At 43.0% G+C, this 25,980-nt stretch overlaps 1 protein-coding gene across 5 annotated transcripts in view; it reads left to right on the top strand.

Moving 5' to 3' along the window:
* Positions 1–12,055, top strand: part of NCK2 (NCK adaptor protein 2) — a 121,479-nt gene extending 109,424 nt beyond the window's left edge. For all 5 annotated transcript variants that reach the window (XM_077749376.1, XM_077749380.1, XM_077749379.1 and 2 more), the window contains one exon: positions 9,178–12,055. In XM_077749376.1, the coding sequence (XP_077605502.1) occupies positions 9,178–9,372 (195 nt within the window). In that variant the 3' untranslated portion in view covers positions 9,373–12,055. The remainder of the gene's footprint in view (positions 1–9,177) is intronic.
* The last annotated feature ends 13,925 nt before the right edge of the window (positions 12,056–25,980 follow it).

Here is a 25,980-nt window from a genome sequence, read left to right as displayed (position 1 = left end):
ATTTTTTTTTTTTTTTTTTGGTCATCAATGAGAAAATCGGGATTAAATCTTGAGGAAAGGAGAGGAATATTTGACTAGGGCATCTGTTTTATAAAAATGCAAAGTGCTTTTCAGCAAGTATTTCAAATGGTGGATGTCAAGCTGATGAAGCTGTAAAAGTAGTATCAAAGAGGGTGTTATTTAGTTTTCTTTTCTAAAAGTGATTACTTGTGAGCAGAAATTGCAAAGAGGTGAGATGTAAGAATTACCTATCAGAATGAATAGTAGATGGTCAGAATTGGAAATTTGTAAGTCAGTATGTTTATTGAACATCTACTCTGATCCTTGTGTGGACATGTGGAGTTAAATCAAGTTCTTGACCTTAGAGGGATTACATTCAAATAGGGGATCTAAAGCCTAAACAAAGACAACATATTAATAAAAGCCCTGAGAGAGGTTGATTTTCTACCAGTCTATTAATTGTCCTTACATGCCCCTTGGAAAATGACTTCCTAAAAAAAAGAGGGGGGGGTGTGTGCTGGTAAATGAATTGCTTATCCCAAATGATAATTCTTCAGAATCTTTGATTCAGAAGCTTTGAGAACAGAAAAATCATTCCTTCAAGGAATAGTCAGAAGAAGAGAATAAGAATATGGTCTGATGTTATAAAATTTGAAAAGTTAGCACTGCATTCAGTCAAGAAAAATGGTACCTAGTAGGTATAATGTTTGGAGAGGGAAAGGGAAGAAAATGTGGATAGATGGGAATGGGGGGGGGGAGGCGGAGAGGGGTCATGAATTGAAGGCAGATGTTCAGAATTGAAAAGAAAGTACAAGACTGCGTCTAGTTAGAACTTAGTGCAGCCAAAATCTAACAAATATGGTACCTGTGATGGCTTAAAAAGATGTCCACAAATTCTTTGACACACTTCTCTTCAAAGGGTGGAGCCTGATTGCCTCCCATTAAGTGCAGGAGGGGCTGCACTTAATGACTCACTTCTAATGAACAGAATGTGGTGGAAGTGATGTTAGGTGATTTCCGAGACTGGATTGTGAAAGATACTGTGGCTTTGCCCTTTCTCAGATCTCTTTATCTTGAGGGAGTCAGCTGCTGGGTTGTGAAGAAACCCAAGGAATCCCATGGAGAGGCCCATAAGATTAGGAACAGGGGGCTCCAGAGTGGTACATGTGAGCCACCCTGGTTCTTGGAAGCAGCTCCTGCATCCCTAGTTGAGTCTTCAGATGATGTCTTGACTATGACCAATAGTTGTTGAGTGGTTCCAGCTCAAGGTTTCAGACACTCCCAAGTTCCTGAACCACAAAAATTGCCATTATAAATGTTTGTGGTATTTAAGCCATTGAATTTGGGGGTGATTTGTTACACAGCAATAGACAAGTAATATGGTACTCCGGGTAGAAAACAAAACTATAAGAAAGCCAACAGTATGGAAGAATGACAAAGTTCAAGAGACACAGCTTTACCACTTGTTCAGAGAAGGCACAAACAAGTAGCTGTCATGGTGATGTTTATTTTTCCTCTTCTGGAAATCAGGAGACCTCAAAGATACTTGGTGGCAGATAGTTCAGCAGCCATCTGTTGAGTGCTTATGATATATCAGATCTGTTTTTTTCTCTTGCATGTATAAAAATGAACTAGAAATGAGCCTCTTGTTCAAGGCTTGGAGCATAATAGGAGAGACAAATGTAAACAAGTAAGGATGATGGTGTGATCATGAGTGAAGTAAAATGTGATGCTTCTGGGACACCTGGGTGGCACAGTCAGTTAAGCATAACTTCGGCTCAGGTCATGATGTCACGGTTCATGAGCTCAAGCCCTGCATCAGGCTCTGTGCTGTGACTGTGACAGCTCAGAGCCTGGAGCCTGCTTCAGATTCTGTGCCTCCCTCACTCTCTGCCCTCTCCCACTCATGCTCTGTCTCTCTCTCTCTCAAAAATAAATAAACATTAAAAAACATTTTGGAACAGGTAGGGCGCCTGGGCAGCTTAGTCAGTTGAGCATCCCACTTTGGCTCAGGTCATGATCTCACCATTTGTGAGTTCAAGTCCCAGGCCGGACCCTGCTGACAGCTCAGAGCCTGGAGCCTGCTTCAGATTCTGTGTCTCCCTCTCTCTCTGCCTCTCCCCCAATCATGCTCTCTCTCCCTCTGAAAAATAAATAAACATTAAAAAATTGAAGAACTTTTTTTTAAATGTGATGCTCTGCAATAGAAAATAGACCTCTTCTAGCTAGTTTGGAAAGTTAAGTATTCTCTAGAGATACTAATCAAAGGAAATCTTTTAAAAATTGGAAGGATGCCGATTGCTGTGTTTATAAAGTTTCATAAAAGGAGCTTAATGAAGAGCCCCTAAATGACCATGTTTGCTTCATATCTCCCCAAAGATTTTGTACTCTTGACATTACTGTAGTTTATTAAACTGTTTCAGTCTCTTCCAAGTTTCAGGAATTGTGTTTTGCAATTGAGAAAACTGAAGCAGCAAACCATTGGGAAATTTGCCCAGAGTTGTGATGCTAGTTGGTAATATGAGGAGCCAGAATATGAACCCAGGCAGCCTGGTTCCAGAGCTTGTAATACAACCAACTATTCTCCTCAGTTAGTGTAACTGTAGTAGAAACCTGGAGTCTGAACAAATTACGACTTGCCCAACGTCACATGATCAGCGTCTACCTCTGGTCACAGTGGACTGATTTCTTATAGACCAACACTTCTGCTGAAAACAGCTAGAAAAGCTGGGCAAAACCTTGTAACAAACCAAAAGCAACCAAGAAGCAGTCTTTCAGGAGCCTACGGTGCTGGGGGGCAAAAATTAGAGGTCAGGGCCACCAAGGAGACATGGCCCCAGAAAAAAAAATCCAGGCCTTTAGTATGGACTCTCCAAAGTCAACACACTACAAGCAAAGGCAAACCTGAAATAAATCAGTCTGTCATCAGTTCTTTTCCTCATTGGATTAAGATGTTCTGCCTTATCTTCACTGAGTAGAGAAGCAAAAGTAAACACACCTTCTCTGGTAGACATTATCAGCATTGCAAACCTCATATCAGTATGCAGCATTCAAATTAAAGTACCAAAAGATAAGACTGAATTACCAAAAACAAAGAGGGGAGAAAATGAGAATAGAAACAGACCTACAGAAACCCAGATTTTGCATGTGTAAGTGTGGTCTTTAAAGTAAATGGTTTAGTAGTTTCAAGAAATTCAGCAAGACAATTTGAGTAGAGAATTAGAAGTAAACAAAAAGAGCAAAGTGAGAATTATAAGACCAAAAAAGTACAGTAATTGAAATTAAGAACTTGGTGGGTTTACAGTAGATTAAACACAGCCGAAGAAAGGATTAGTAAATGGGATGATAGCTCAGAGGAATAGAAATTTTAGGATACACACAAAAAAGGACAAAGAAAAGCACAAGAGATTCTGCTGTGGACTGGATGTGTCTGTGTCTCCCCTCACCTCCTGCAAAATTCACATGCTGAAGCCCAGTACCCAATGTGATGATATAGGGTGGGAGGAACCCTCGGGAATGGGATTCGTGCCATTAGAAAAGAGACCCTAGAGAGAGCGCTTTTGGCCCTTCTGCCATTTGAGGACACCATGAGAAGATGGTTGTCTACGAAGCAGGAAGCAGGCCCTTATCAGACATCAAATCTGCTAGCTACTTGATCTTGACTTCCTTGTCTCCAAAACTAGGAGAAGTGAATTTCTGTCTTTAAATCACCCAGTTTATGGTATTCTGTTATAAAAGGCTGAAATGAGATTTATTGTACCAAGTGAGAGTTTTAACATACACATAACCAGTGTCCCAAAAGAGTGGATGGTGAGGGGGAGAGGTAGGCAAGATAGTGAAGCAATATTTGACAAAAGGGATAAGTGCCAGTGCCACATGACTAGTGGATAGCTGGGCCAGGTCTCCTAGCTTCAAATTTAGCATCTTTAGAACGTTTTTTATTGTGACACATAACACACAGAAAATGTCGTTTAAGAAGTACGTGTTTAACCCAGGTCAAGGTCAGGAAACAGGACGTTGCTGGTACTTCAGAAGCTCCTGCCCACCCCCATATTAGCTTCCTGGTTGTATCACACCTCCCACTAGAGATAACTGCTACCTTTGATTTTATGATAGTCATTTTTGTTATTGTTTAAACCTATGTATGTATCCTTAAATAGTCCATTTTAGCTTTGTCTGCTTTTGAATTCTGTGGGTGGCATCATACTGTAGCTATTCTTTTATCACTTTCTTCTTTTGGTCCATACTCTGTGAGATGTATTTAGTCCACGTTGATGCATCTTGGAACCTGGTCTGGATCACCTGGCAGAAGAACCAAACAGCACTTGGAGATCTTGGAAGGCAGGAAGTTTATTTCACACTATAGGGCCCAGAGGAGATCCCTCTCCAGAGGTCTAAGCCCTGAGCGTGAGCAGAGGGAACAATTTATAGTCTGATACTTCCATATTCCGCATTAGTAGTAATTTGGTGGACAAGGCAAGCAGGGGGAGGAAGAAAAACCTGGAAGGGAGTCTTCGGTTGGGGACTGGAATTTCCCTATCAGTCCTGTTGGCCATTTTAGAACAGATTTTTCCCTATCAGATGTATCTATGTCATTGCTTGGTGAAGTATACACCTCATCTGTGTATACCTTTTTCCTGTTGGTGGCCTCGAGAAGTGTTTGTACTTAAGCGTTATTATGAGTAATTCTGCTCGGACATTCCTAAACCTATAGCCTAGTACACATGTGCATGCTTCTCTAGAGCACTTCTCTAGAACAGATGCCCACAGTGAAATTGCAGAGTTCTTAAGAATGCCTGCCCTCAATTTCTTCTTAATGCAAAACAGTAGCGCTGGCTTGTACCCCCACCAACCATGAAGAGTTGCCAAGTCCAGCACACTTCCCGTCTCACAGTCACTGTGACACATTGGCCTCTCAATGAGGGACATTCAACAGTCTTCAGCTCTGGGCCCCAGCATGGAAAGCTTGTTCACTACCTCATGTGGTCCTATGTCTTCTGATCAGTAACACCCAAAACAAAAGTGTATGTGGAGAGAGAATGCAGGGCTGGAGTCTGGGTCCTCTTTCTCAGTGTGGGTCTTCACACAGAAACCTTGTTAAGGTTCTTTGACAAGCTTTTAAGTGAGAGTCCAGAGCACACCACAACCATCAAAGGGAGCGTGGCATGGTTCTTTTTCACCCAACCTGCCCAAGTTGTTCCAGAAAGCCAGCCTGGAAAAGCCACAGAGATATGGACAAGACTTATGGCATTGCCTTCCCGGGGGTCCTCCCCTGCTTCATGCTCTTTCTCTGGAGGCAGAGTTGTTTTGGGTCTGGAGCCTCTCCATCTCCGTCAGGCCCAGGGAACTAGCCCAAACTGAGGAAAAGACATGTTAGAGCATTCTCTCCACCTGTGTTTCAGTGTTTCATCGAGGCAGTTCTGCACAGGAAAGTCTGGAGCAGGGCTGAATTCCTTAATTTTTTTTTCCTTACTGTTCATTTATTTTTAAGAGAGACTGAGCATTAGTGGAGGCAGAGCAGAGAGAGAGGGAGACACAGAATCTGAAACAGGCTCCAGGCTCCGAGCTGTCAGCACAGAGCGTGATGTGGGGCTCAAACTCATGAACGGTGAGATTATGACCTGAGCCAAAGTCAGATGCTTTGCTGACTGAGCCACCCAGGTGTCCCAGGACTGGACTCTTAAGAGTCATAAAGGCATCCGCAGCCTGGGGGTGAGGTTGGCCATGGAGCTCCCTCCTTCGAGGTCTAGTTAGCCCATCAGTCATGTTCCTGTCTTTTTCTCATGGCTCTGAACATTTGATGGCACTGCTGGTGGTTGGCCTAGATCTCATTTCTGTTCTCAGACTGTTTCAGCATCCCTGGATGGCTCATTGAAACACAGATGGCTAGGCCCCACCCTAGAGTTTCTGAGGCAGCAGGTCTGGGGAAAGGCCTGAGAATTTGCTTTTTGTGGCAGATTCCCAGGTGATGCTGCTGCCGTTATCGGTCTGGAGAGCACACCTTGAGAACCACTGGTCTAGCTCCTTTCAAGCGTCATTTAGTGCTGGTTCGTGAGAACATGTAACTGCGCTTTAGTTTGTAGATTAGAAACTCTACTCAGGATGCATTGAGAATTCCCCAAATGTTCAGCATTCCTGCTTGACATGAACTTGGTTCATTCTATGTCCTTAACTTTGAGGTTTCTGCTCAAAAGCCCGTGAAATGAAAACTTACCTTCTCTGCTGCATCAGTTTTACTACCGTAACACACATACACACATGATGTGCTATGATATTAAATTGAGGACCTTAAATTAAAAACAAATTTCCCTATTCAGAAAGTCATCTGTTGATCATTTGGCTTAATTAAAATTGGGTATATCATGTACTTGCCCTGACTCACGTACTACCTCCACAATGATGCTGCTTTGTCTGTGAATAGAGAAGTGTCTATATAACTAGCGCAGGCCCAGCTTGTGCTAAACTATAAAGGTGAGATCACCTTCTGTCTTCTCCAAAAGGCACAAACTCCTGTCCCAGAATACATATATCTCTATAAAATTAGTAGAAGCTTGAAACTAAACATTCCTTTAAGGAAAACCTGAAGCCCTCAAGAGAGGATGGAGTGGTTCATAACTCATATGTACCGGGGCATACAGTTGCAGCATCCTGATCCACTAGGACTAATAACTGTTGTGACAGCCACAATGATGCCAGCACCGCAGGCCTTGCTCACGCATGGAGTACCATTCAGGCGGCACCTGTTTCACTGTGTTCTTTTTTTAGAACTGTACACAGCAACCAGCTTGGGTGATAATTCTGAGGACGCCGATGCTAGCCTGCATCTATCTAGTTGTTCAGTCCTGTGAAAACAGTCATGATTTGAGAATTGTACAGTCAAGTGATTATTTAAAATAAACACTGTTGGGGCGCCTGGGCGGCTTAGTCGGTTAAGCGTCCGACTTTCGCTTAGGTCATGATCTCACGGTTCGTGGGTTCGAGCCCCGCGTCGGGCTCTGTGCTGACTGCCAGCTCAAGCTCAGAGCCTGGAGTCTGTTTCAGTCTGTGACTCCTTCTCTCTGACCCTCCCCTGCTCACACTGTCTCTCTCTCTCTATCTCTCTTCTAGAAATAAATTTTAAAAAAAAATTTTTTTTTTTAATTTAAAATAAACACTGTTTTGTGCCATTTAGAATATTATGTTAGTAGGGTGGATTGACGGGATCATCGTGACATCAGGGTTTGTGACACTTTGTTTCTAAGAGATCTGGTGTGGGAAATACTTTTCAAGTTCTGTGTCCTTCTCCCCACCCCCTGACCCTCTAGTGGCCATGATTCTGAAAATCATATGTAGCCTGAGGCTAAATCAGAGATAAAATCTTCCTGTGTCCTCTTCCGGTCATCAAGCCCTGAGATTAGCATAGAGATAAGATGGGGCTTTTCCCTCAACGGTTTGCTTCTGTTTGGTCTGTTTGAGACAGAGGGATACATAAACACCAACTAAGAATACAGTTGTCTCTTGATTCTTTCATGGTAGCAGCTGTGACTGGTGGATGCTCCCCAAGGTGCTTTTACAGAGTTGAATGTCCCCAGACATTCATTTCCCTGAATTGTCATTGCCTTTATGGGATTTCCACTTGCTTTGCAAGCTTTGCTTGACTTTATGGGATTTCTGCTTGTTTTGCAAGATTTGCACACTTTGGCTCAAACATTTATAAACTCTGTGTAAGAGACAATGGCTGAAATGCTTGTTCATTTTGTCCCTGTGGGAAGGACACAAAGCTGGGGTGGGGGGTTCCTCAGCAGCAGGAAGGTGCTGGGTATTGAGGAATGCTGAATCTGCTTTAGGAATTCAGTTAACAACTGTAGTGGCCTCAGGATGCCTGGGTGGCTCACTCAGTTAAGTGTCTTGATCTTGCCTCAGGCCATGATCTTAGGGTTCATGGGTTCGAGCCCCATGTAGGGGCTCTGCACTGGTGGTGTGGAGCCTGCTTGGGATTCTGTCTCCCCTTCTCTCTGCCGCTCAGCTGCTTATGCTCTGTCTCAAAATAAATAAGTAAACTTTAAAAAAAGATAAAAAACTGTAGTAGGCACTTGCCACCTGTATGGCTCTGTGTGGAATATAGTGGTGGAAGAGATGTGGTCTACCTGGCCTAATGCGTAATGAAGGAATAAGACATACGTGTAAAGTATTTATTACAGAGAAGTTACTGGAATACACTCTGCTCCTGCCACCGGAATCCATTGTTTATGCTATATGGCCAGACAAGGTGGGGGGCGGGGACGGGGACTTATCTTGATTGAGAATGGGGAGGCTTCCTCAGGTGGAAAACCTTTCAGCTGAGCCTTATAGGCATAATTGTTCAAGGTCAGAGGACAGGATGGCTCAAAGAACAGTGTGAATAGATGTGAAAATGGTATGAGGGGTTGGACATACTTTCATCTCCTTCATTAGATCTGTCGGCAGGGGCCAGGTGACACAGCCCCAGTGGGCTGTGGTGGGCAGTTGGATTTTATTCTGAGGCCATTGCTGGAGGCCAACCTCCTTCCACTTCCCCCATCAGCTTCACCTGCCTCAGAAGAGGCAAGACCAGTTTTAATAAAAATAATGATATCTTTCTAAAAACGTACTCAAAGGTAAGTAGGGCACTGATATAATCTCAAATTTAAACATTTCTCAGGAAAATCTGTTTAAACCATAGTATAGCCCCGCCCCACCCCGGATATTACCAACCATGTTTAAAATGCAGCCAGAGTTTTCAACCGCTCTTATTTATTTTTAAATAGCTTAGAATTTGACATTTTTTGATAGCTTAATTTCTAACAATCAGCAAAAAAGAAATTTCTAGCTGCTGCCTATATGCAAATCCACTTTTTACAAATTCCCAGTTTATCACAAATAGGTTGGGAAATTGTAAAAAATGCACATTTCTTCAGCATCAAGTTCACACTGGTGTCCTACATGCTGTGGAGCCCCCGATTTTCAGACCAAAATCTATTTGGCACCGAAGTCGTACTAAGCAAATTGCAGTTTTGCTCGGACTCAGAGCATGTGAACTTTGGACGGCCTGTCGGTCATTCTGAATGTTATGTGCCAGACGAGATACCCCAGGAGACCCGGCCCCTGTGCACACGGGCTTGGTGTTTCCCTGCGACTCCTGCACCGGCCCATCCTGACTGTGTTCTGTTTCCTCCCCAGCCCAGTGACTTCTCCGTGTCTCTGAAAGCATCAGGGAAGAACAAACATTTCAAGGTGCAGCTCGTGGACAATGTCTACTGCATCGGGCAGCGGCGGTTTCACACCATGGACGAGTTGGTGGAACACTACAAAAAGGCACCCATCTTCACCAGTGAGCACGGGGAGAAGCTCTACCTCGTGAGAGCACTGCAGTGACGGCTCCTCCCACAGCCCATGCCACCTGCCACCTCCAGGCCCTCGGTGCCGCGATCACCTCCCCAGAGCCGGGCAGATTGGCCACTGAGAAGAAGCCGAGCTCCCGGGCCCTCCTGCTGCAGGCTCCGCCCTGTCCAGTGGTTCATCATCGTTTCTTGGCTTCCTTTGCCTCAGTTCATCTTTGCGTGCAGGTCGGTTTGTTTTCCACTCGCCTCTCCTTTGCCACGCACCGCGCCCTGACACTCACTCTCCAGCGGCCCTCCTCCCGGCCAGGTTCAGGGAACAGGAGGCGAAGAGGAACGTTCATTCACTGTTCCTGCGCCACTGAAAACAGCCTTCCTCTGTTGGGTTGTTCACGCTAACGGAACCCCTCGTTAGAAAGACATGGGGCACAGTTTGAATGCACCGAAGCTGCCATCAATTATGTGAACTACAGTTCGCTCAGAAAGCAGGGTCCACGGGCTCGGGGCTCCCTCTCTGGCCAGGCGGCACCTGCAAGGTCCCCGGTCCTGGCAGCCCTGGCCCCATGCCCCTTGCCTTTGCATGGCTCCCGGACTGTCCGGGGAGAGTGGATACCCTTGCCGGAAGCAGTACCAGAACCACCAGATGAGACAGCAGTAAGGAAACTCCAGTGCCTTCGGGGCTATGCTTGCAATAAAAGAAATTTCCTTGAAAGTCAGTCCGCTGAAATGGGACTGGTGACTCAGAAAGACACATGTTGTGGTCATTTCCCCCCAGATGTGCCATCCGCATAGTGCTTTTTCCTCTTGCCCTTTGGCTTGTTTAAATTTCACAATTATGTATTTAATTCTCAAAGTAATATGTATCTGTAGCCATTTGTTGACACTAATACAGATGATTAAGGAAAACAGCTGATCTTTGGGGAAGGGGAGCTACTGTACACTTCACACACTTTACACACACACACACACACACCATATATATATATACACACACATATATATACATACACAGACATGTGTATGTATACACACACATGTGTATGTATATATATGTGTGTGTAAAAACTATTTGCTTTACAGGGAATTTTTCAGGGTTTACAAGAGAATATGTGATTGGTAGTTAAGAGACACACAGAATGTTTATGAAGAAATTGCATTTTTTCTTTACATTTGAACTTCTTTATAGTTGAAATATACAGTCTTGCGATGGCACATTCCTACAACTGAAGAAGGGGTCCCAAGACCTCCTAAACTTGCATACTCAGTTTTTTGGATATTGTAATAAAAAAAAAGTATTATGACAAGACTATGTGTATTAATCTTTGGGAAAACTCAGATTCAATTATGAGGGAGTAATTGCTCTAGCAGTTACCGAACAGTCAGTGCCTACAGGGAAACATTTTTAGAGAGGAGTCTAATAAATTGATTATTTGCGTGGTTTCTTTTTCTACCACCACATTTTTGTATGTTGAAATAATAAATTTGAATTAGTGAAACTCTCCGAAAGAAAGCAGAATCTTAAAGCCTGGTCTTAACTTTGCTCCTTGGAAATGATTCGTTACAAAACGTTTTCCTAAACTTTTATCAATTCCACTTCTCAGCTGCAGCTTCTCTCTCTTCACGTGGGTCTTAACTTTCATTTGCTTAATCAGTAAGCGAATCTCGAATGGTCGCGATGTGCCAGGCACTGGAAACAAAGTCATGTCACGGGATTCGTGCTTTCGTGGGCTAATTACAACAAATGCATATTCAGCGCCCCATCTATGTGTCCTCACTTATTCCTCATTACTGCCTCCATGAGGTGGCTCTGCTCTCATCCCCTTATATACATGGAGAAAATGAGGCTTAAGGTAAATGCACAAGGTCACATGGCTGGTACATGGTAGGGCAACGTTGCAAAGCCAGAGATGGGACTTCGGGGCTACAACCTTCCAATACCAGCCCAGGAAGCCTTCCAGGAGAAATAAGATATTTGGTGAGAGTTTGCTCTTAATCTGCCATTTCTGTTTTCTGTGATTTGATTATATCTCTTTGTTGCCTTTGATATAAGTCAGAAGTTTGGTGTCGTACCTGGACTTGGGGTACCCAATTACATAAGAATATATATCCAGGTGAGTGGTGTGGATCACTACTCTAGACAAAGCACTCGGATTCTATACCTTATCCCTGGAAATACAAGTGCTTCTGACTTTTCGGGTCTCACTGTGGTGTGTTCCATTTTGACCCAATGCTAGAATCCCTGTGTATGAGTGTCTGGATAGCTGAAAGGCTTGGATTTACACATAGCAATTAAGAAAGAAACTAGCAATTAAAGGACACAAGACAGATACACATTTTGGCTTCAGTAACTTCTTTAAAGCCTTATGGTGAAAACTGACAGTCATCCTCCATCCTGTCCCAAACCACCGTGGGAAGTTCTCCAGCTGCCTGAGGTAGATCAGAAATCGTATTTACAAAGGTTCCAGCGTCCCTGGACGTGTGGCAGCAGGTGGTCCAGAGGAGGGTGGATTGATAGTCCCAGTGTGAATCTGCTGACAGTGTGGAAGGCGGCCAGGGCAGGGTCCCCACGTGATTTGGAGTGTGGACCACCAGTGCTCCATCCACGGAGGACTTCTACCTTCACCTTCCTGCAAGTCCGAGATTTTCCAAACACCTCTTGCTTTGCCGTTCCTTTGCCTCTGCACAGACAGCAAAGGACAATAAAGGTCAGTCATCTTACAGTTGTGTGACTCTGCTCATTTGTTTGCATTAAACGTGCCTTCATTTTTCATCCAAAGCGTTGCTCAATTACAGTACTGAACTACCAAGCCCTCGCACATGACTTATGCCAGATGCCATTAAATCATGTTTCTAGGGAGCTAAAACTGGCTGTGTTTTCTCCCAAAGTGCATCACAAATTATAGTCTTAAATTATAATTAGAATCTTTAGGTCTACTGAAACTGACATTTCCAAACAGTATTTTTGGTGCCAGCACAATTTTGTCATTGGTTCCTATGTTTCAACTACTTTATTAGCGACTTTGGTACCCTTTCTACCACCCCACACCAGATGATCTTAACAAAGTTTAGAGCTATGAGAGAGGATAGAAAAGCTTTGGAAGTGCTCTCTTAAAACTGTTGGGTAAATACAGGTCTGGTTTGGGCCATTTCTCACGAGAACTCAGCCATATTCACTTGCTAGTGTGTGATTTGTGTAATGAATACAGTCATTTCAGGTCTTCCACCTTGCAGGCTGTAAGCTGTGTGCTTACAGACATCTGTCTGCTCTCTCGTGAAGCAGAGTCCCTCTTCCAGACTTGGGAGCTGCTGTGAAAGCCAAGTGTGGGAGGAGTGCCGGGTTATCTTTATTAACCCTGTGACTTCAAGTGAATTAGCTTCTCTAAATGTGTTCACTTACTGGTGAACGGGGCTGCCTGCCATCTTTATGATTCACAGAGTTGTGTGCAGACTAGCTGGTGTAGAACCCTTGACCAACTTTGTAGGACATGCAACACAACACTAACCAATGCCAGTCTGGCTGTGTGTCACATAATCTTCTTGATATTTTTCCTTATTTGTTCGAACTCCACCAGCCATGGGCTTCCTCAGATGGCCCCACTGCAGAGCTCTGGCTCCATAAGCCCCTCAGTGTGGTCCCTACTAGCAATGTCACTGCCAACCCAGCCCCTTTTTAGACCTTAGACTCTTCAAGTATTTGAAGACATGTTGTTCCAAAAAACTCTTCCTAAACATGTAACCCATCTTTCATTAGAAGTCCAGGTCCCAAAGCCATACTTGGCCATACTGAACACCATACTCCCCTTACATTCTTACCTCAGGTAGCTGACAAATTCACATCCCTAAAAAAAAAAAAAAAAAAAAAAAGTTCTTTTGTGGGGAAAACTTTGTTTTCTCTTTGGCAGGAGTGGAGGGTGGTAGAGGACACCCTCCATGTCTCGTGTGAGGAATCTTTATGTTTCTTAGCCTGAGGTGGGAACTCAAGAGTCATTAAGTACAGGGCCAAAACTGAATAGGCCAACCAATGTTCAGAAAAACTCTGCCCCCTATCAGCTCAGGTTACTAGAACAATCTACCATAAACCAAGTGGCTCATAAACAACAGAGATTGATTTCTCACAGTTCTGGAGGCTGGAGGTCTCCAAGTGGGGTGACAATGCAGTCAGGTTCTGGTGAAAGCCCTCTTCCTGGTCATAGATCTCTGACACACCGTATTGTCTCCTCAAATGGCAGAAAGCCAGCTAGCTCACTGGCCTCTTCTCACAAGGGCAATAGTTCCATTTGTGAGGGTACCACCGTCATCACCTAATTACCACCCAAAGGCCCCACCTCCAAATGCCATCATATTGGGGATTAGGTGTTACCCTATGCATTTGGGGGTGATGAAAACATTCAGCCCATAACTCCCTCTTCTCAACAAATGGTATTCCCACTGCTCTGAGGCAACTGGCCATTACTGTTCTAAATACAGCTCACTCAGACCTAGAGGGCTTATAGTTCCGACCATTTGACAATGCTCTTTCATGCAGTTTTTCAGCCACTCAGATTTTCATTTGGAGGATGCAAGGGGCAGGCATCTGCATTTTTAACATGCTCCCTGGAGCTTCTGATGGAGGTGGTTTGGGGCCTACATTTTAGATACTGTTCGAGTCTGTTTGAAACCTTTGCAAAATCACCTGCTCCCACCCCTCTGTGCTCACGTTACTGACAACACACACCTTCTATAACATGCTCTTTCTTCGGATCATATAGAGAGAAGTGTCAGACTTTGAATGACTAGATTGGCCTTTTTTTAAAAGAATAATCTCTAGTTGCCTTCACCTCCATGTGCATTTCTCCTATCACCTCTCCCAGCCGTAGAGCTAACTGGAAAGCCTCATTACGTTCCATCTTTGGAGGCTCCTGTTACTTGACAGTAAGTTATTACTGAAGATGGATGAGGCCGACAGCTGGTATAAAGCTCATTTTGACAGCTTCTTCAAATGCATGACCTCCTCCCCAGGGGGCGGGCCGTTGGCCAAAGCCTCAGCTTGGGGACCAGGTTCTGCAGGCAAAGTCAGGAGCTGGAGGGCCAGGGCTTTGTACTCCAGCTCCTCCTGATGGGCAAGAGCATGTGGCCTTCCAAGAATAGGTCATGGTCTGGAGGTACCCCAGGTCCAAAGAGGCACTGGTCCTATTTCCATGGTCATTAAACCCTTTAGGCATCTGCCCGAGAGTCAGCCTGGGCTCTGCCCCTCTCCAGCAGTGTAAGCCCCACCACATTTGGAGACCTCTGTGCCCTAATGGCCTCAGAAACACTGGCACAGAGCTGCACTTTCTGCACAACCACTTAAGAATGATATTATAGTTGTCAGATATTATTAAATGTGTAGGTAAAGTGAGCTGCTTTGCATAATAATGTAAAATGCTTAGAACCTTTGTACAGCTTTTTAAATGATCTTAATGAAAAGGGAAAAATAATATGCTAAGTTGTTATCTAAATGAAGCCAGTAGTAACCCAAGTTTCCAGACCACATCTGCTAGTAGAAACACAGAGGCACTGTATTCAAATGATGTCAACCTTGAACTCCCATCTATGCGCAGGTGGAATTCAGATGCTAGCAGGATTCATTTCTACAGAGATAAGCAGTTCCCTTCAAGTGTGTGAATAGTAAAGAATAATAAGGAAGGAATGACCTTGAAGTCATGAAATCAATTAAAATATTTGCCTAACTGGAAGTAGATATCCAAATAGCATTTAAATCATGACAATTCATCACAGTGGTCGTATTTGGTGTTAGAGGCTTAGGGGTGCAACCTTTGCTAACATGCTTTTGGAGCTCTTTTTCGAGAAACGACTACCCATGCTGCAGGTGTAGCCTTTGACTCCTCAGTGGTAGATCGTTAGAGTTGGTTTTTTTTTTTTAATGNCCTCAAGTTCCATCCATGTTGCTACACATGGCCAGATTTCATTCTTTCTCATTGCCATGTAGTTAAGGCTGCTTTTTAAATTATTTTGGTGGGGATGGTGATACTGGTTACAAAATTATCTAGAAATCATTTTGAGCAATTGGAAATGTTATATTTTTTTACACTTTTTAATATTTCCCAAATTTTCTATAATGGATATGAATTATCTGAAGGAAGTATGCATTTAGAAAATTCTTTTGTATTTAAAACTGCATGGACCAGGGTCACCTGGGTGGCTGTCGGTTAAGCATCTGACTTTGGCTCAGGTCATAATCTCACGGTCCGTGGGTTTGAGCCCTGCGTCGGGCTTTGTGCTGACAGCCAGCTCAGAGCCTGGAGCCTGTTTTGGATTCTGTATCTCCCTCTCTCTCTGACCCTCCCCTGCTCATGCTGTCTCTCTCTCTCTCTCTCTCTCTCTCAGAAATAAATTTTTTAAAAAACATTAAAAAAATAAAATAAAATAAAATTGCACGAACCAAAACTGGATGAATAAAAATCAATGCTCAATTGGTTGTACTGGTTGTAGAAAAATCTTTAGGAGAAAGATTTCTGCTGTGGACTTCGCTTGGTTTCCTGGTGGTATTAGGAAATAATTTTATCTTTAGCCAACATTCTAATCAAAAATGACTAAAAATCATAATTGCCAAATTGAAAATGTAATGAGGTCAATTAGCAGCATAATGAATATTGCAAAATACAAAATTGTAATATGGGTCATCTAGAAACCTCTCAATGAAGCCTACCCTCACCATCCTTATTCTGATTTTTTTTTCAGTTACTTATTAGTTTCAAACATAGTGGATAATTCACTTATTTGCTATGGTTATTGTTTATTATCTGCACACACACACACACACACACACACACACACACACACCCCTCACAGCTAGAATTCAGTTCCACAAGGACAGGGGTATTTGTCTTGCTAGGTGGTATAACTAAAATAGAACAGTGCTTGGCATATAGTAGGTACTCAGTAAGTGTTTAATGGTGTTGAATGAATCAACCTGAGAGAAAAGAAAAATGTCATTTGAGTCCTTCTGTGTCCAAAAATGCCTTTCTGTTGCCCTTGAGAAAGAATGCTTGCTTGCCTGGATATGGTTCATGCATCACATTTTTTCTTTCAAAATTCTAGACCAAGCTCTGCCATTTTTGGCATTTAGTTAAGCCAGTTCTACTTCATCCATGACACCAACATGCCCTGCTCACCGATGTCACTTGCTCCTGCCTTCCTCATGTAGCCCCACCTCACTCAGTTCCACACCACCTTCTTCCTTCCTAAGGTTTTCATCCGTGCATCTGTAATGCATCACTGGCTATTCTCAGCCACCAAGAATTCAGTCAATTTTCTCATCGCACCTGCTATACTAACAACTTTGGACCACACTGTCTTTCCATAATTTCTTCACTTAACCATTTATTGTTCCTGAACCTCTGCTTCCGTCTTAGCACCTAAGTCCTGTCCACTCGAGATGATGAAATCCAGTTAGACTGCTGACACACTCCCACCACCCTTCAAGCCTCAGCTCTTCAGTGCCTCCTCATCACGCCTCACAACTCCACACGTGGGCCCGTGCATGCTCGTCTCTCTGTGTCTGCTCACCCTCCAAGCAGCCATTTTGGTAAATGAGTGACTTCCTCTGCCCATCAAGTCCAGCTGTCCCAGCCCCATCACCATTTCCTTCATTCTGCTGCCTCTTCTCCAGAAGACCTACCGCATTTATCTGGCTCTGGGGCTGTGCTGGTTGTTGCTGGCCAGCCTCTCTGGTGTCTCTCTGTATCTTTTCTCTCCCCTCAGACTATCAACAACTGAGTTTAGGCTGAACCATATAAAACTCCTTTTTTTCAGGTCAAAAATGGTTGAATGTTGGCAATTTCATATGGTTTGACCTAAAAATGTTTCTCAAACTTCTTATTTCATACTCTGTTCTCTGTACATAGTAGGTGCTTAACAAATATTTGTTGGTTGATTAATAGAAAAAGAGAACCTATAAAATGAGATAACATCCTTCTCTCTAGTTTAAAAAGAGTTAAAACAAATCACTTAAAAACACTAGAATGAAACCCTGACATTATCAAATGTTAGCTATAAAGACTACATTCTAGGTGCACCTGGGTGGCTCAGTGGGTTGAGTGTCTGACTCTTGATTTCAGCTCAGGTCATGATCTGAGGGATCATGGTTGTGGGATCAAGCCCCCTTAAGATTCTCTCCCTCTCTCTCTCTGCCTCTTTCCCCAACTTGCACACCCAAACTCTATCTCTCTCTCAAATAAATAAATTAACTCTAAAAAAAATCTACATTTTATTTACCCTGGGTTCACACACACAAGCCTTAGAGGGAATAGACCATTAGGCTCTTGTGTCTCTCTGTTTCTGATGAAGGTCATATGACATCTGAACTTGAGTCAGGGTCTCATTCAGTAGAGCTGTTATTTCTTTTCTGTCTAATCTACCACACAATTTCTGGAAAAATCCTTTATGCTGACACCAAATGTGGTCTGGTAGCTATAATTACTTTTTTTAGAGTACATAATTTATTTAAATTCAAGTTAGTTAACATACACATTGTAGTATTTGTTTCAGGAGTAGAACCCAGTGACTCACCACTTACATAAAACACCCGGTGCTCATCCCACCAAGTGCCCCCCTTAATGCCCATCATCCATCTAGCCCATCCCCCATTCACCTTCCCTCCAGCAACCCTATTTGTTCTCTGTATTTAAGAGTCTCTTATGGTTTACCTCCTTCTCTGTTTTTGTCTTATTTTTCCTTCCCTTCCCCTATGTTCATCTGTTTTGTTTCTTAAATTCCACACATAAGTGAAATCGTGTGCTATTTGTCTTTTTCTGACTGACTTATTTGCCTTAGCATAATACATTCTAGTTCCATCTACATTGTTGCAAATGGAAAGATTTCATTCTTTTTGATTGCTGAGTGGTATTCCACCATATGTATATGTTTCTCTCTCCATGTGTATATATATACATATATATACATATATATGTGTATGTACATATATATATATACCACATCTTCCATTCATCAGTCGATGGACATTTGGGCTCTTTCCATACTTTGGCTATCATTGATAGCGCTGCCATAAACAAAGGGGCACACTCACCCCAATGTTTATAGCAGCACTATTGTGACTTTTTTAAAAACTATGGTAAAATGCACATAATGAAATTTACTATATTCATCATTTTTACGTGTAGGGTTCAGTGGCATTAGCACATTCACACTGTTGTACAGCCATCACCACAGTCCAGCTCCAGAATTCTTTCATCCACTGAAATTGGCACTCTGTCACCATTAAACAACAACTTCCCATGCCCTGTCACCAGCCCCTGGCGACCATCATTCTACTTCTATATCTATGAATTTGATTAATCTGGGTATTTCATATAAGTAGAATCATACAATATTTTTCTTTTTGCAAATGGCTTATTATCACTTAGCATAATGTCCTTAAAGTTCATTCATGTGTCAGAATTTCTTTTCTTTTTAAGGTTGAATAATATTGCATTGTGTGTGTGTGTGTGCTGTATTTTGTCCCTTTAGCAGTCGACGGATGTTTGGGTTGCTTCCACCTGTTGGCAGCTGTGCACAATGCTGCTAGGAACACGGGCATACACATGTCTCTTTGAGTCCCTGCTTTTAATTCCTTTGTACACATACTCAGAAGTAGAACTGCTGGATTATATGGTAATTCTACTTTTTAATTTCTTTTTTTTTATTAGAGAGAGAGAGCAAATAGGGGAGAAGGGCAGAGAGAAAGGGAGAGAGAACCTTAAGCAAGCTCTACACCCAGCATGGAGTTCCAACTCACAACCCTGAGATCATGACCTGAGCCAAAATCAAGAGTCAGATGCTCAGCCAGCTGAGCCACTCAGGCACCAGTAATTCTATTTTTAATTTTTAGGGGAACCATCATAATGTTTACCACGATGGCTCCACCATTTTATGTTTCCACCAACGGTGCACAAGCTTCCTGTTTGTCCACAACCTTGCAAACACTTGCTATTTTCTGGTTTTCTGGTAGCAGCCATCCTAATAGGTATGATTACTGTGACATTTTTATAAAGTTCAGAGGAAAATGTCACATCATTATAGCTCAGTTTCACATTCTGTAGGGCTTAAGCTTAATTGTCTGCATATCCTCAAGCCCACACACATCTTGGCATTAACAAGTACATTCAATGTACATTATACTATCTTGAAAGGTTAATTTTTATGTATCTTAATCTATAAGTGTAACACGAAGAGTACAGTTTACCCTTATTTAGAAAAAAAAGAAATCTAGAAGCAAGTGATCATGAGACTGGAGATTAGTCTTAAAAGGAAATTGATTCTTAGAAAATAATGAACATTTAAAACCCACCAAGTTAAGCAATAAAGAATGCAGTCTTGCCCCAACACCACCACTCCCCTTCTCCCTGTGGCTTTAATGAATGAATTTAATCCCTTAGGACAGAGACAGGCAACCTAACCCACAGGGGATAGTTGGACTCAAAATAGCTCTGTCTCTGCACCTCTTAGACACCTGTGCTCTGTTGTGCACATATGTAGTTCTTGGTCCAACCAATGTTGGTATGTGTGGCCCTGTGCTAACTTGTTTACATGCTCATGCAAAGCTGCTGGTGTGGGAAAGGGGACATCCAGGGGAGAGAGGGACTAGAGGAGCAAAAGAGAACTGGTCAGTGACAGAAGGAACAAGACTCTTTGTTGCTACTTGGAAGGAAGAAGAATGGTGGATACAGTTGGCTTGTGGATTTAGTAATCAGACATGATGGGGTGCCTGTCTGATGGCTTCTGTCTCCCCAAGAAGTATGAGGCTAATAGTGGGAGACTTTTGTGTCCTCCAAAAGTGACTTTTGAATCTATAGGAAAGATTATTCCCAAAGGAAGTTACTTGAGTTTAAAACAACAAAATACAGCACCTGGGTCTTCCTTAAGTTTCTTAATTCAGTTAACAAATTTTACTTTATTTATAAACCCAGCATGAAGCAATCCCTTTTAATTAGTTTGATTAATGTCTATGTTCATATTAACATGGAATTAAACTCCCTTTAGCATTTTTTTCTTTTAAGCATTTTAAATTGCATTTATGTCTATTAATTCAATTTCCTTTCTTAAGTACTCAGTGATTGAATTACCAAACAAACCTTTCCAAGTACTTCAGTAATCCTTGGAAATTTAATAAATTAAACTTATAAATACAGTGTGAGTCTTAAGCTCTCAAATATTCTGTTGCTGTTTGTACATTTACTAAGATTCTAACCTAAATTCAAAAGTCTAAATTCAGTTATATGTTTTAAATTAACAGGCCAAATTCTCTTAAAATTTAAAAGCACATAAGCACCCAAATACACATAGATTTTCTTATCTCAAAAATGTTGATGTTGGGGCACTTAGTTGGTTAAGTGTCCAACTCTTAATTTCAGCTCAGATCATTATCTTATGGTTGTAGGATTGAGCCCCACATTGGGCTCTGCACTGACTGTGAATCTTGCTGAAGAGTCTCTCTCTCTCTCTCCCTCTGCCCCTCTTCTCTCCTCTCATATACACTTTCTCTCTCTCTCAAATTAAAAAAAATAATAAATATTAATACTATAGTTTCATCCTAACAAACATTTCCATATTTAATTTAAAATCTTCTCAGAATTAGGAAATGTTTATCCAGGCCCCTGGGAGGCTCAGTCAGTTAAGTGTCCCACTCTTGATTTTGGCTCAGGTCATGATCTCATGATCCATGAGTTCCAGCCCCAGGCTCTGTGCTGAAGGTACAGAGCCTGCTTGGGATTCTCATTCTCCACCTCTCTCTCTGCCCCTCCTCCACTTGCTTCTGTGGTCTTTCTTTCTTTCAAAATAAATAAATAACTTTAAAAAAGAAAAGAAATATTTATCTATAAAAACAATCAAAACCATCCCCAACAATGTTCACAGAAATTTCCTAAGAGGTTTTTGGGTTTGTCTTCTCAGCTGCAGGGATTTTTTATGAGCAGAGAGGTCCCAGCCCAGACAGTGACAAGGTTCTTGCTGTGACCCCCAGGGGAGGTGGGTGTGGGCTTTGTCTGTGGGTGTGTCATCCCCTTCCTGTAGAAGGTCCTCAGCCTAAAACACTGCTGTTTCACTACTCAAGGAGGCCTGCAATTGCTTCCACTCTATTAGATGCACTAAATCTCTGTAGTGACCCATTCTATCAGGCATTCTTTTAGCATCTGTCCTTCTAGGGTCACCTTTTTTTTTTTTTTTTTTAAGTAATCTTTGCATCCATCATGGGGCTTGAACTTACAACCCCTTATATCAAGAGTCACATGCTCTGCTGACTGAACCAGTCAGACACCCCTATGGCCACAACTCTTTTTTTTCTTATGTTTTATTTATTTTTGAGAGAGGGAAAGAGAGAGATAGAGTGTGAGCAGGGGAGGGTCAGAGAAAGAGGGAGACACAGAATTCAAAGCAGGCTCTAGGCTCTGAGCTGTCAGCACAAAGCCCGACACGGAGCCTGAACTTGTGAACTGTGAGATCATGACCTGAGTCAAAGTTGGACACTTAACTGACTGAGCCACCCAGGCAATCCTGGCCATAACTCTTAAGTAGACACCTAGCCCCAGGATGAATCTCCCATGGCTTTGTCTGGCTCTAAGATAACTCCAATTACAGAAACAAGGCTATCATCTGACAGGGATTCCTGAGAAGGCCAAGAGATGAGGGTTTGAGGAGAGAATAAGCACTAGGGAGGAGCTTTTGAAGAGCACAAGGGTTTTATTGACTTTATGGGTTTGGACACCCATCAGATGGTGAGCACTAGAGGTGGGCAGGTGCCACTCTTGAGTACCCACTCTCCCCACTGTTGTCGTCTATAACGAGAGGAGGTTTTATTTGTTTGGGGGCTCCCAGGTGTTTTAGCACCTGTTCATTCGAGGCTTACGTTCTGTTGTAAGAACACAGCCACACTCAAAACACTTCTTAGGTGCCAAGTGGTGTTCACTCCGTTCCGAAGAAAATCAAATGAAATTTATAGTGTTCAGCAGATCCATTGTCAAAGGAAAGGCATGGTCCTAACTCCAAAGACTGGCCCATATCTGTATGTTGTAAGCCACAATAACGTGTTTGAAAGTGTATGTGTCATTTTTGGCATTCCCAATTTTAACTTTGTATTTTTACTTTTTAAATAAATGCCCTCTACTTTAGTTATGAAGATAAACCATAGGATCTAAACTGTGAGAGTGAAGAGGAACTGATGAAGGAAGAGAGACCTCCAGGTGATATTAAAAGATTAAGTAACCAAATTGGAAGGATAACCAGTTGTGGTCACCAAATAAATAGGACTTGTGAATTAGAGTGAATGGTCAAGGAGAGGAGGAAATATCACTGAAGAGAAGAAAGTCAAGAAACTGGATTAATCTGGCTGACCTTGGCCAACTCTTGCTCTTAAAAACATGTACTTCAAAGATTTGTACTTGACATGGATGATCAAGCCCACTACATTTACAATGACACTGAGGCTGAGGGAGATTGTAGGAGCAACATGAGAAGAGTGTTTGATCAGCAATATCTGTAACCATAGCCTTATTTTAATAGATTGCTGGGGATGGGCTGTCTTTCACATGGGGTGTGCCATGGCAGGGGGCTCTCGAATTTTTGAAGACTCAGTCTTGCTGGTCTCAGGAAAAAGCATGTGGCAACCTTGCCTGCCAACTTCAGCACTGGTGCCAGATAGAACTTCCTTTTGTGAGCCTATATCAATGATTTTTATTCACTTTCAAAGGTCTCAGACATGGTGAGATTCTGTGGTCCAGCCAGCTGAGTTTCAGTACCACGATAATGGGCTCAAAGCCATGGCTATGCATCTGAGCCTGGAATGGGCTTCCCATTCATTGCTGGTGGGAGAGCACAGGTGTATTCTGAGGTTGGTAGAGAGGTACATGCTGCTCAAAGAATAAAATATAGGTGACCATTGGAGGGAAGAAGGACACTGTAGACATCTCAATAGCTATTCTCATCCTTCACAAACAAGTTCAACACTGTTATTTTCCATCCTTCAGTTTCTGACTATTGAAGATCTGTGGACTTGAAGATAAGCACTTTCTCAGAAGCATCTTGAATGTTCTTGAAGATTCTTATATATTATCTTGAATGTTCTTGTTTCTCCACTGAATGGGTAGCCAGGCATTTGGAAGTCAGGATATGGTTGGGGCACCTGGGTGGCTCAGTTGGTTAAGCGTCCAGCTTCAGCTCAGGTCATGATCTCATGGTTCATGGGTTCAAGCCCCGCATCAGGTTGTGTGCTAACAGCTAGCTCAGAGCCTGGAGCCTGTTTCAGATTCTGTATCTCCCTCTTTCTCTGACCCTCCCCTGCTCACACTGCCTCTCTCTCTCTCTCTCTCTCTCTCTCTCTCTCTCTCTCTCTCTCTCTCCCTCTCTCTCTCTCTCAGAAATAAACAAAACATATAAAAAATTAAAAAAAAAAAAAGAAGTTAAGATCCTCTACCTTCTCAGCAGGCCAGTATTAGGAGTTTCCATGTTTTGAAAGTAGACCAGACCTTCTCATTCCCTCCCAGACAAAAATCTCTGTCTCAGCAGCAGTGTCTGGGGAAGACTTGTCTCTGTGGGTAGTAAGGTCCTGGTGTTATTATGAATCAGTGACAACAGTAGGCCTCTGTGAGTGGCATCCCAGGCTTCCTCAAGACCACAGAAACCATGGTCCTGACTGATGTGGGGACAGCACACACCAACTCTGAGCTGCAGTCCAGGCAGCACTGCACAGTCTGGCCTAGCATGGAGGCCAGGGAACTTAGAGCCAGTGCACACAGACTGAACCACCAAACAGCTCAGTGTCCAGCCTGCTAGCAAGGTAGATCATAGCCAATGCTGCTTCCTGATTACTGAATCTCCCTTCCCCACTTCCAGAGCCTAGGAGACTCTGGAATACATTTTCATCTCCCCACTCTGCTCTTTGCTCATGTGAAATGTCTCCTAATGGATCCCCCTGCCTCTAGTATCAACCCCCAACACTCTGCCTTGCCTACAGCTGCTGCATGTGGGAGATAGCATTTCTAAAAATAGTGAGTCTCACACACTTTTTTGGAAGCTTGCCACTTAACCATCGGGAATGGAGGCTAGGTCTCCTCCCCTTGAAATGAGGTGCCTTTCATGCCTATCTCAACCAATTGAACGAGCAGAAATGATGCTACATGGTTTTGGGGGCAAGGTCCCAAAAGCCAGTACAGCATCCACCTGGCTCTTTGTGCTCACCCTGGGCATTCAGCCACCATGCCACAAGGGAGGCCAGATCCATGAAGAGGCCCTGATGGAAAGAAGCCAAGTTTCCTGGCCCTCAGCACTGGCCAGACTCCCATCCGACCACCAACGCTGGCTGGAAGCTGTATTCAGAGTTCTGTGATCTTGGATGTAGATCCTCCTATCTTTAGTTGAGCCAACTATATGGTCCCATATAGAGCAAAGACAAGCCCTTCCATGATGAGCTCTGATCAAACCACAGATTCATGAGCAAAGTAAATGACTGTTACTGTTCTAAACCACCATTTCAAGTGGTTTATTTTGCAGCAGTGGATAACCAGAACACTGGGAATACATACCTTCCAGCTCTACTTCTCAGATTCTCCTCTCTTCACGTTCTGCTCCCCTCGTCCTCAACAGCCAGTCTTGCAGCCATACATGCTATCTCCAGACCTGGGCTTGCTGTATTCTCTTACACCTCTGAGCCTTTGCCCTTGCCCTTCCTTCTGCCTGGACAGCTCATCTTTCCATCCCCAGTTGCCACCCTCTCTTACCTAGAATGTCTTCAAGACTCAGTTCAGAAACCATACACTCAAAGGCTTGTCTCCTCCTCAGTTTGAATGAACTGCACCCCCATGTGTGGTCTCACATGGATCTGTACTTATCTTTGTTGTAGCACTTACCACACTGTAATGGGTCTGCTCTTGCTTTCTCCTGAGATGGTGGGCTTCTTGTGTGAAGAGTGTGTCCTATTTGTCTTTGTCACCCCAGAGATGAAAACAATCTGCTATAGACTAAAGGTTTGTGCCACCCCCCCCAATTCATATGTTGAAATCCTAGCCCTCAATGTGATGGTATTAAAGATGGAGAATTTGGAAAGTAGGATCCCCACAAAAGGGATTAATGCCTCTATAAAATAAACCCAGAAGGTTCCCTTCCCTTTCCACCTTCTCGTTGTGATAAGAGAACACCCATTCATGAACTAAGAAGAAAGCTCTCACCAGATACTGCATCTTTTGGCACCTATATCATGGACTTCCCAGCCTCCATAACTGAGAAAAAAATTTTGTTGTTTACAAGCCACCCAGTCTATGGTATTTTGTAATAGTGATCTGAACAGACTAGGACAGTGTCTGTCATAAACTACATGCTCAATAAATATTTTGTGATGCACTAATTCCAGACATACAGACTGATGGCATAGAGAGTATATGCTATTTTCTGAGATAGGTCCCAATGAGACCCAAAGAGGCTTCCAGATCCCAGGTTCTCTGGTGATCTGTTGCCTACTTTAACATAGCTAAGTTCTTTCCTGGATGTTACCAACTGCCTTTCTTGGTTGCACTCAAGATTAGCCCAGGCCAAAATATTCTCAACATATTCCTGATTCTAGAGGACCCACACCAAAAGCACCCACTACTGTGTATAGGTTATCTGTTGGTGCCCAAAGCAC

Source organism: Crocuta crocuta, unplaced genomic scaffold (genome assembly GCF_008692635.1).
Source record: "Crocuta crocuta isolate KB4526 unplaced genomic scaffold, BGI_CrCroc_1.0 scaffold118, whole genome shotgun sequence".
Taxonomy (NCBI): domain Eukaryota; kingdom Metazoa; phylum Chordata; class Mammalia; order Carnivora; family Hyaenidae; genus Crocuta; species Crocuta crocuta.
Note: the sequence above shows the minus strand (reverse complement) of the source record. Positions and strands in the feature narration are given on the sequence as shown.